Source organism: Phoxinus phoxinus, assembly GCF_949152265.1.
Source record: "Phoxinus phoxinus genome assembly, chromosome: 7".
NCBI classification, from domain to species: domain Eukaryota; kingdom Metazoa; phylum Chordata; class Actinopteri; order Cypriniformes; family Leuciscidae; genus Phoxinus; species Phoxinus phoxinus.
This window is the reverse complement of record NC_136882.1, coordinates 34,541,822-34,553,636: the sequence shown is the minus strand read 5'-3', so window position 1 is coordinate 34,553,636 and position 11,815 is coordinate 34,541,822. Positions and strand designations below refer to the sequence as shown.

General features: G+C 39.3%; 2 protein-coding genes across 2 annotated transcripts in view; one reads left to right on the top strand and one right to left on the bottom strand.

Moving 5' to 3' along the window:
- The window catches only part of asb1 (ankyrin repeat and SOCS box containing 1), a 279,018-nt gene that overhangs the window by 39,180 nt on the left and 228,023 nt on the right, over positions 1-11,815 (bottom strand). The gene's annotated exons all lie outside the window — the stretch shown is intronic.
- agr1 (anterior gradient 1) lies at positions 2,040-9,786 on the top strand. The gene is made up of 8 exons (XM_079618166.1): positions 2,040-2,167; positions 2,763-2,881; positions 2,969-3,032; positions 3,129-3,181; positions 8,268-8,344; positions 8,423-8,486; positions 8,829-8,912; positions 9,117-9,786. The coding sequence occupies exons 2-8, from the start codon at positions 2,785-2,787 to the stop codon at positions 9,182-9,184; spliced, it is 507 nt and encodes a 168-aa protein (XP_079474292.1). The 5' UTR covers positions 2,040-2,167; positions 2,763-2,784; the 3' UTR covers positions 9,185-9,786.

Sequence of the window (11,815 nt, the reverse complement as noted above, 5' to 3'; positions counted from 1 at the left end):
ATACCTGATAATGAATTGACTAAATTAAAATAAACACAGATATAAAAATAGCAAAATACAGATTATGTTGTTATTTTTAACTAATGTATTATTTATAAATACATGAAATAAAAATAATAATTATAGCCTGTGAAAATATGAATTTAATAGTAAATCTACTTAATGAAAAAATGTACCAAAAAAACCCCTAAAATAATAATAATTAAAAAACTTAAATAAATACAATTAAATTAATTATGAATAAATAATATATAATATAATAATATATAATATAATAATATATAAATAATAATTATAATAATTTAAAAACATTCATTTAAAAAATAAACACTTTTCTGACTTGCTATTTTTAATTTGATCAGTGTGTTGGTATTTAACCCTTTCATGAATTATGATAATAAACACAGTCAAGATTTGCATATAACGGCTTGCTACTTGGTGGCAATGTATAGGATGATGCACTAGAGTCCACTATAAAGGTTGATGTGCAGTGCCATAAAAAAAACATGCATTTGCAAAAAAAAAAATGTTTTTTGAATAGCTGTCCACTGTAATGACCTCTATGCGTGAAGGGGTTCAAATGACCAACCGTTGGATGTTACTGTTTTTTTGGCATTTGTTGAGGCCGTGTGAATTGGAAAATCCAGCTTAAAGCGATACTTTACAGATTAGCAGATTAAGCTTTGTATCAGTAGATACCCGGTAGTATTGTCGAATGACCATGCTTCCCTCCCTATATGTCCTCCGGAGACGAGAGATTTATGTATTTTTTTGTCTGGGAAAAAATCCTCAGATGACGCAAAAATCGTAGTTTTGCGTCATCGGAGGCTTTTCTGGCCAGAGGCTAAAAACTACAGCCAGTAGTAGGAGCTAGTTCCACATGTTTTCAACCCGCCCATAGTGGGTTGGATCTCACTCAGATTGTAAATAGTGTCAGCCATCTTTTTTTTTTAAAGCTAAGCTAACAGGCTCTTGCTCTGTGGAGAAAGCTGAGTAGTAGGGGTGACCATACGCCCTCTTTTTCCTGGACATGTCCGGCTGGAACTGCCTGGACTCTTCCTCCCGAAGGCCAAGCAGGCCTCGCTCCTCCGCTGCAGACGCTGCATGTAAACATAATGAATGGTGACCGTAGAAACCAAAAGCCGAAGATCCCGAAATCCGGCACGCAAATCCGACGCTCGTGGCCACCCGCACGAGCCACAACACAGCGAGGAACAGCCGCGGACGATGGAGGAACAAGAGGCGCCCGGAGCAGAGGGGCGAGACCTGCCCGGCGGTCAGGAGGAAGAGTCCGGGCAGACTCGAGCTGGGGCGGATTAACTCGTCACGGAGATTTACGATAAAACGCCGTCTTTTTTTTAGTTTCGAGTCAACTAGTAGCTTAGTTGTATAATTTCTTCCGATACTGCCCTCTGTAACCTAGGCATGGTTCGGGAGTGGCCTCATAGGGCAGTGAAGCAAGTGCATTCTGGGAGTTGTTGTCAAAAATACAATAGGCCAAAAATACAATAGGCCTATTTCTCAGTCTAGACGGCACCAACTTCTAAAATAATTTCAAATTTCTACTACATACATAACCCAATTTAAAAACACATTCATCTTTCCAGCGGTGAGGTATCCCTTTAAGTTGGTGGCTGTGTTTGGGAAGTGTTTTTGAAAATCAACCAGCAACTGACAAAACTGGACCAGCTAGAAACCATCTTAAGCTGTGTTTTCAGATGGGTGATCTTTAGATAGAAAGATCAAAATCGTTTTGAATACTTTTAAGGCCTCAAATCATGACAATAAAAATACAGGATAATCATTAAGCACATGGGCTCCACCTAAAACTGACAGGTTTCTGAGATTGTTGCATAACTGTGCATATTCAAACCTCATACCTGGAATAGTAAAACATGTACGAATGAGGGAAATAATATTTTCTCTGATGAATTGACAAGAAAGCACAGAGATCTTTGGATGAAAAAGAACTGTTTACAGATACTACACACAATATAAAGATGTATATTGAGTGTCTGTGATTGGCAAAATAAACATGAGAGGAATTCTGTATTTCCTGCATGCAAAACCTGTTTGGGAGGTTGCACAGAGTGAGCCTATAAAATGCCTGACAAACAACTTGCTTGGAGAAAGGGACAGTAGCTCTGGTTCACCTGGTTCACTCCCGGTAGGTTCTCGTTTACTTGCAAATAATTTCTTGAAATGATTTATTGTGTGCTATATGAGACAGAATTAATCTGAATCTAAATGTATTATCCACATATATAAAGTTTGGGTTGTATGTTGGAGCACTGCTATCTATGTACCTTATTAGTTTCACATTATTCTCGTTTGAAATGCTTCACTCCAAAATTGCCAGCATCAAAACAATGTTGTTTTAGAGAATACAAAACTGTAGTTACAATAAAAATGTCAAGGGAAATCTTTATGGAAAAAAGTTTACTTTCAATTCATAATAGCATTTTATCCAGGGCAAATTTGTAGTTTAAAATATTAATTAGTTCTCATGAATATTGTCAAGTTAAATTATAAAACTGACAGTTTCTCAAATGAAAATGCAGCATTATATTCAGGTAAACATTTGTTATTCATTAGAACAAAGTTTCAGAAGCACGTTTGTCCAGTTCAACGGCTCTTGTCAACTATTTGACAGTACTATGGCATGCAATGTCAGTAGGTGGGCCCAACCTTAAAAACGGACTAATATTCAGAGCATTAGTCACCTTTGACTTCCTTTTTCTTCTCTCTTTTCTCTCTCTCAGCGCACCAGTACATACCATAATCATGCAGCACTGGATGTTCTGTGTCTTATTTTTATTCTTTGTGTTCTGTGACGTCTCTACTCAAAGGAAAAAAAAGACAGTCCAAACTCTTTCAAGAGGTATCAATGAATTACATATTCACAAACAGAACCAAATAAGTCAAATTATTAAATAACATCCAATTAAAAGTGGTTTGTTTCTTTCAGGCTGGGGCGATGAAATCACCTGGGTTCAGACGTATGAGGAGGGACTGAATAAAGCGCATGATAGGTACCTAAAGATTATGCAATCACATTAAACTCCACTCTCACCTGTATGTTATGAATAATCAGATTTTAAATACACAATGAATCTGTTTTACCGTAGTACGAAGCCACTGATGATCATTCATCATTTGGAGGATTGCAAGTACAGTAAAGGTTTGCATATCTGCATCTTTTTTTAAACTGTCTACATTATCTGTAATAAAAAAAATATATATAGATTATTTCCTTGTGCTGTAGATGCATGCAAGTGTGCTTAAAGGAATATTTCTCCCAAATTTTTAAAATTGCAATCTCTTACATTAAAGCACTGTTTCTTTAAATCAGGGGTTTTCATTTTTTTTTGTTGCCATGAACCATCCAAATATTATCATGCTTGTGCGAGGGACCCCTATGCAAAACTTAAAAGGCTGCTATATACACTCTTAGAAAGGTTCAGTGGAAATTGACTCGAATTCAAAGAACCCTTTATGCAAAAAAGGTTCTATAAAAGGAGAAATGTCTTAAATGATTACATAATACTTTGATGTTTAATGGGTTATTTAATGGTAAAGTATGTTTACGAGCTGTTTAATTAATACAATTTAATTGAAAAAAGTATTACAATAATAAATTAAAACTAAATCATAAAATGATCCCATAATGGGAACCCTTAAAAGGTTCTACAGTTAGGTCCATATATATTTGGACACAGGCACAATTTTCATACTTTTGGTTCTGTATACCACCAGAATAAAATTAAAATGAAACAATCAATATGAATTTGAAGTGCAGACTTTCAGCTTTAATTAAAGGGGTTGAACAAAAATATCAAGTAAACATTTTAAGAACTGCAACCATTTTTATACACAGTACCCCTATTTTCAGGGGCTCAAATGTAATTGGACAAATTAATATAATCATAAATAAAATGTTCATTTTTAATATTTTGTTGAGAATCCTTTGCAGGCAATGACTGCCTGAAGTCTGGAACTCATGGACATCACCAAAGACTGGGTTTCCTGCTTTGTGATGCTTTGCCAGGCCTTAACTGCAGCTGTCTTCAGCTGTTGTTTGTTTGTAGGTCTTTCTGCCTTTAGTTTTACCTTCAGCAAGTGAAATGCATGCTCGATCGGGTTGAGATCAGGTGATTGACTCGGCCATTGCAGAATATTCCACTTCTTTTCCTTAAAAAACTCCTGGGTTGCTTTTGCAGTGTGTTTTGGATCATTGTCCATCTGTACTGTGAAGCGCCGTCCAACCAACTTTGCTGCATTTGGCTTAATCTGGGCAGACAGTATATTCCTATACACTTCAGAATTCATCCGGCTGCTTCTGTCTTCTGTTACATCATCAATAAACACCAGTGATCCAGTGCCACTGGAAGCCATGCATGCCCATGCCATCACACTGCCTCCACCATGTTTAACAGAAGATGTTGTATTCTTTGGATCATGAGCTGTTCCAAGCTTTCTCCATACTTTTTTCTTCCCGTCATTTTGGTACATGTTGATTTTAGTTTCATCCGTCCAAAGAATGCTTTTCCAGAACTGGTCAGGCTTTTTTAGATGCTTTTTGGCAAAGTCTAATCTGGCCTTTCTATTCTTGATGCTTACGAATGGTTTGCACCTTGTGGTGAACCCTCTGTATTTGTTCTCGTGAAGTCTTCTCTTGATTGTAGACTTTGACAATGACACGCCTACCTCCTGGAGAGTGTCCTTCACTTGGCTGGATGTTGTGAATGGGTTTTTCTTTACCATGGAGAGGATCCTGCGATCATCTACCACTGTTGTCTTCCGTGGACGTCCAGGCCTTTTTATGTTGCTGAGCTCACCAGTGGATTCTTTTTTTCTCAGATTGTACCAAACTGTTGATTTGGCCACTCCTAATATTCCTGCTATCTCTCGGATGGATTTATTTTGTTTTTGAAGCCTAATGATGGCCTGTTTTACTTGCATGGAGAGCTCCTTTGAACGCATGATGTAGGTTCACAGCAATATATTCCAAATGCAAATACTACACTTAGAATCAACTCCAGACCTTTTACCTGTTTAATTAATGAATAAATAACGAAGGAATAGCCCACACCTGTCCATGAAATCACTTTTGATTCAATTGTCCAATTACTTTTGGTCCCTTGAAAAAGGGGGGGTGGCTCTCCCAAGAGCTGTAATTCCTAAACCCTTCCTCCAATTTGGATGTAAATACCCTCAAATTAAACCTGAGAGTGTGCACTTTCAGCCCATATCTATTAAATAACTATAGCTTGAATATGTGTTGGTAAATACCTGAAAAAAAGAAAAATTGTGCCTGTGTCCAAATACATATGGACCTAACTGTATATGAAGCGCCCGAAAGAACATCAAGGTTACTAATGTAACCCCAGTTCCCTGAAGGAGGGAATGGAGACGTTACGTTGGATTGACGTAATGGGGTCTCGCTTGGGAGCCCAATCACCTCCAAGTGGTAATTAAATGAGCTGAGATTCATTTCACACATCGGACTGACGTCATGGGGTCCCACTGGAAAATGCCATAGCCACTGAACTGTGTTACGAGTGTTGGAGATGCAGATGCTGGATGGCAAGCTACAGCGTGCCCTTTTGACAACTGCTCTCACAATGTCGTAACCTACTTAGCACCCCAAGTAAGACCGCGGGGTAGTCCTCCATACCAAACGGGATGGAAGGGACAGGACTTACTCTGCGGGCAACTGCTGTTCCTTTAACGAAACATTTCACAGGGAAGAGTGCTTCGGATCTCATTTCGCATTGTTTTTCAGCCATGACAAGTGTTGTTAACGCTGGGGAAGCGTGGCCAGTCCAATGGAGAGGGACGCTACGTAGACCACACCTTGCCCACAGGTGAGGTAACGTGTGGTGGCTACACATATGGACTGACCCGCGGGGCAGTGCTACATATAGAAGATCTCTGCGGTATAGGTCCTACCTAACCAGGGAGGAGCTACTACTGATGCAGAGATGGGGCATAGCAGAACTGCCCAGGGAAACACAAGAGTTACCGACAAGGAAACCGTTTTGTGGACAATACACTTATGGGATTACCAAAGGTGGAACCACATCATATGGGCATCTAGTCCAGTACAAGGGCTGACCGGCAGGGCATGCACACGGGTACTGGGCAGGGTGTCAAACTCCTCTGCCGCATCTTATGGTGGATGAACTTGATTCAGGGTTTGCCAAGCAGGGAACTCACCTGAAGAGCAAGTAGGCGCTCGTATCCCCCTGTTAGAGGGGAATGGCACTGTAAGCGAGACACCGAGCCAGCCTTTAAACATTACCTGTTTGTACCCAACACATGGGAAGAGACGGCTCCACTCAGAGATTGTAGAATCTCACGAATGTGTTAGGTGTCGCCCAGTCCGCAGCTCTACAGATGTCTGCCAGAGAGGCACCGTGCGCCAATGCCCAGGAGGAAGCAGCCCCCCGAGTGGAGTGAGCGCTTACTGGGACTGGTATGCCAAGGCGATGGCATCCACTATCCAGTCGGCCAACCTGTGTTTGGAGACAGCGTTTCCCTTCTATTGGCCTCTAAAGAAGACAAAGAGCTGCTGTGAGCTTCTAAAGCTCTGCCTGCGGTCCACATAAACATGAGATGCGCCAACAGGACATAGAAACGTGAGGGCTGGGTCTGCTTCCTCCGGGGGCAGCGCTTGCAAGTTCACCACTTGGTTCCTAAAGGGAGTGATGGGAACTTTGGACACGTATCTGGGTTTGGGTCTCAGGATGGTGTGAGACAGGGCCGGTCCGAATTCAAGACACGATTCGCTGACTGAAAACGCCTGCAGGTCCCCACCCTCTTAAGAGAAGCGAGTACAGTCAGGAGCACATTCTTTAAAGACAGGTTTTTAAGCTCGACTGACTCCAGCGGCTTGAAGGGAGCTCTCTGTAGAGGTAGTGAGAGTGGAGGACCCAGAAGAGCGGCTTGGGCAGTAAAAGGTGCCTTACATGACTTCTGAAACTCCTCATGCACCTCCGGGAAGAAAGACACTGGCACCCAGGAACCAATCATCAAACCGTGAGCGATATGGACACAGATGAGAGGGACCACTTGAGCCCGATGCCCGTGGCGGCCCAAGAAAGCATGGCCGTCAACTCTGAATCCAATTCAGTGTGAGCAACCACCCCGGAGGGGGGCAGCTCAGCCTCCTCATCCTTTCCAAAAGGACAAAAGCCCACTCCCCGAATCAACATTCGATCCCCATCCGGAAAGCCGAGAAGTGGGAGGTTTGTGGGGGCTGGCCCCACAGAGAAGCTCCCACTGTATCCCTCAGTGCAGATATCCCAAAGTGCTAACCAGACTCACGGCTCTACTGTGAGAAGTGGCGGGGGGCTGTGCAGCAACAGAGGGGACTTGTGCCTCTGTATTAAAGAAGAAGAGTCACGACAGCATTACCAACATGGACATGCTCTCTCAGTGAGTGCTGTTTGACTAGGCATGAGAGACAGCGACCATGGCCGTCAAATTAAGTCAGGAAACGACTGCATCCAGAAACACACAGACGGAAAGACATCTTGAAAAAGTGCTTGCTCTTTAAGGGAAAGTACTCTGAATGCTGAAGCGTCGAGGGGTGAAAGCTGCACTCTCTCCGTGCACAGCAAGCTGGATACGAGACACCACATTGTTAGCAATTCAAATTGCTGTCTGCTCTTTCTGTTTCAGAAATGTATTCCTTCTTTTGAAAGGTGAATGGAAAATATGAATGAAGTGCGTAATGCTGGTCATATTTATACCCGTATGTCCGGGTCGGTGTGACTCGGCATGCAAATCTCACTGGCCAATGTTCAGTGGCTTGTTTACTTACCACTTGGAGGCGATTGGGCTCCCATGCGATGTAAAGTCAAACGTGACTGACTGAATGGGAACCCTTTATAGTTCTATTAGCCCAATTTAGTATGTAAAAAATAACTAACATTATGAATGTGGAAAAAATTTGGAAAAAATGTATTATGGTACATTATTACATTTATTTCTGTGCTATAGCACCACCATTATAATGTACAATTTATTCAAATATTTGTATTATTTCATTTGATCTTTTTATATTTTAATAAAATTATTCATTTATTTATTTACAGTATATCTTATATTTATTATTTATTTTACACCGTTTTTCGAACCCCAGGTTGAAAACCCCTGCTTTAAATGATAATCAGAGAATAATAAGTCTTTGCTTTCAGTATGCAGACAATTATATTGCATGTCAATTTATTCATCTCTTCTTCCACTCTATTCACTTTTAGCTCTGAAAAAGGCTTTTTCTGAACATCCAACTATTCAAAGGCTGGCCAAATCAGATTTCATCATGCTCAATTTAGTGGTACAGTACAAATATTGTGAATTATTCAACAGACACTGGAGTAAGACATGTTCTTGACCTAGTGATTGTGATTTTCAGCATGAGACCACCGATAAAAACTTGGCCCCTGACGGCTTCTATGTCCCCAGGATCATGTTTGTTGGTGAGTTGCATATTTTCTATTAAACAGACGTATTCAGTTAAGATTACCTGATAATATTGTATAATCTTAACTCTGTCATCAATGGGATTTTGAGAAGCAACATTGTGTCATTAGGTCACTGCACAGTCTCTGGTACAAAGTAACTAATATTATTTTGATAAGGAACATATTGTGCAAGTATATTATTACATTATATTATTTTCTAATGTTGAAATTTTAAAGTATTTACACATAGTAGCTAGTAGTTGTTGCACTGCCTTTTCATTTTTTTTATTTTTTTTTTATATATAATTTGTTGTCGTGAGAATCACTCTTTTCCATCTTCTCTTTTCCTCCACCTAGATCCCTCACTGACTGTGCGAGCTGATATCACTGGAAAGTACGCCAACCGAATGTACACATACGAGGCAGAAGACATGGACTTCTGTGAGTGTGTTTCTGCTGTCTAATGAGCTCCACTGAGAGGCTCTTCAGAGACTCTCTGTTTATTCACGCTCATCCATCGTGACACATTCTCTGCTACTTTATGCTACGGAATGTGCTAATGTTGATAGTTAATATTTGATTTACCAGTCATTACTTAAGCATGCATTAATAATTTCCCCTTCCTATATCTTTCTTTGTGCACAGTGGCAGAGAACATGATGAAAGCCAAGATCCTGCTTAAGAGTGAGCACGAGGAACACGGCGATCTGTGATGCATATATAACAGCTTACCTCTCTCAAGACTTGCACACGTTTCTTTGTGCAACTAGCAATATTCAACTTTGAGTTTGTTAGTGTTAATAATGTTTCTGTGTTTATTCACCTTTAACAGCAATAAATAATGTAAATGTATTAAAGAGGAGGAATGTAAGAAACTGTCTTTCGGTTCACTTGACCTATTAGCCAACAATAGAACAAAGTGCTCTACTTTACAAAGATCACCAGGAATGAACAGTTGGTTGAAATACTAATTACATTAACTAGTAAGCAAGGCAAAGACGTCATCCTTTATATAAGGATTAAGAGACATGACTTGTCTGTGATTTGCAGAATAAGAGTCATCATGTGAGTCACAATAAAAAAATGCAAGCATCTAGCAGTATGTAATGACACAGAGTATACACTAGATGGCAGAGCACACTATGTACAGAAGTACATCAACAGAAAATCATACATTTTATGCTATAAGCAAATAAGCTTAAGCTCGAAGTAAATTACCAGTACAATATCAATGTGTTAATTTAGTCATAATTATTCATTATAATTAATTAAAATGTGGATTTAACATATGAATATTAAATGACTGCCAAACTCCAGTCCAATTTTGCATTTATGTGGTGGGTTAGAGCGATCATCCAGAGATGTCTAAAGCACCACTTTGCTTTTTGATGTCTTGTGAAATAATCACTTTTTGACAGACAAAATTCAAATAGAAAAACTGATACACAAAGTATATTATATAATTGACTGTCATGATTTTCCAATAAAGAAAGAATACAAGCAAATAAATAAATAGGTAAATAAATAGGTAAACAAATCAAATAAAGCAATTAAAATGAGTAGTTAAATAAATAAATCAAGAAAGAAAAAAACAAAGGTAAAAGACTAAAAAAAACATTATGAATGATGTAACTGAATCAATGCAATTCACTTTAAGTCATGATTTTATAAGATATCACATTTGAAGTGCATTGCCACAATATTCAAAATAGAGATATATAAATTGTTTAAAAGAGGGGAAAGAGACTTTCGCAATGCTTTATGGGAGTGGGAGTATGTGAGTTTGTGTGGCATTTGCCTTTTCCAGGTTAAACTAAAGCAACTGATTCTTCTTTCTCCATGAAACACGACTTTAAAAAAAAAATGGCAAGAAAGAACAAAAGCAAGAAAGTAAACAAGAAAGAAAAATAATGTCACTCATATTATGAACATGATTTCAAGTACAACATGTTCCTGGATCAACACTTTTGTTGATCCCGGAACAAGAGAAGCATATCAACACTTAACCTCAGAGCTCATGGTCTGTATGGGGAAAATAAAAATAAATTATTTTTCCCCCTTATTGATTAAATATTACAAATAACCCAATTTTTTTTTTTTTTTTGTAGTTAGTATAGCACAGCTTAAAAAAATATTTGCAATATGACACTTTCCAGGATTTAACATAGCCTATAACCTAATAACTCAAATATTCAAGTTGTCAGTTAATGCAACTTCACAGTTCAAGTTGACTGAACTTAAAATTTTAAGGCAACACAAACACTTTTTTACAGTGTCAACACCACAAACAAACTGTAGTTGGGCACTTTACATGGCTCATGGAGTCTAAGGTGGTTCAAAAGTCAAAAGTCTGGCAATGTGAGACTAGGGTTAGGATATATTACTCTATGTATGTAAATGTAACTATTTATTAGCACCTTAAACAGTATATCATGGTGTTAGCAATGCCAAGATCACGAGTTTGATTATCAGTGAATGCATGAATTTAAAAAATGTGATTCGTGTTAGATAAGTCTGTGGTAATTTTGCACAAGAGGTGGGCCTGAAGTCTGAAAAAATATCAACAGGATTTGAAAAAGCAGCTTTATGACTATGAGCCAGGAGTTGCTGAGTGTGCTGAATGAAGGGGAGGTGACACTACACTGTGACAGACTTTAATCCTCCTCCGGCCCAGGGTCACAGAGAGTAATGGAGCGGAGCAGTATGGTCATTCCTCCACCGACAGAGTGAATTAATGCTGTACGCCTGGTTACGGCTCTGACTGACAGCCGCACGCTGGTCACACAGAGACGCGGGAACAGTCTTATTAACGCCATAGATGAGCAGACCCTCTCACCTCACCAATAACACTGCCAGCTAGAGCCGCTGTCGATACTCTCTCAACACACACACACACACACACACACACACACACACACACACACACACACACACACACACACACACACACACACACACACACACACACACACACACACACACACACACACACACACACACACACACACACACACACACACACACACACACACACACACACACACACACACACACACACACACACACACACACACAAAGCCCTTGAAAAAGGACAGCAAGGATGGTCACAGTCCAATCAAAGAAAACTGCACAAATAACAAATGTGTCCAGCATAAAAAAAAACATAAAAATATTGTAGAGCGGAGCAATCTAATCAGGGAAAAAAAAAAAATTCATGTACGAAAATCACAATTTTATTTCCTTTTTTGACATATTTCCCAGTGATACAAAAAGTACCGGTTTCAAAAGTTTGGGGTCAGTACGATTTTTTTTTTTTAAGAAATACAAGGTACTTTTGTTTGAGT

Bases quoted from the DNA above. Each gene is read 5' to 3' on its own strand.
- agr1 (XM_079618166.1), top strand. From the start codon at position 2,785: ATGCAGCACTGGATGTTCTGTGTCTTATTTTTATTCTTTGTGTTCTGT. The intron at 8,345-8,422 runs GTACAGTACAAA...TGTGATTTTCAG, and splicing joins TCATCATGCTCAATTTAGTG to CATGAGACCACCGATAAAAA. The intron at 8,913-9,116 runs GTGAGTGTGTTT...CTTTGTGCACAG, and splicing joins GGCAGAAGACATGGACTTCT to TGGCAGAGAACATGATGAAA.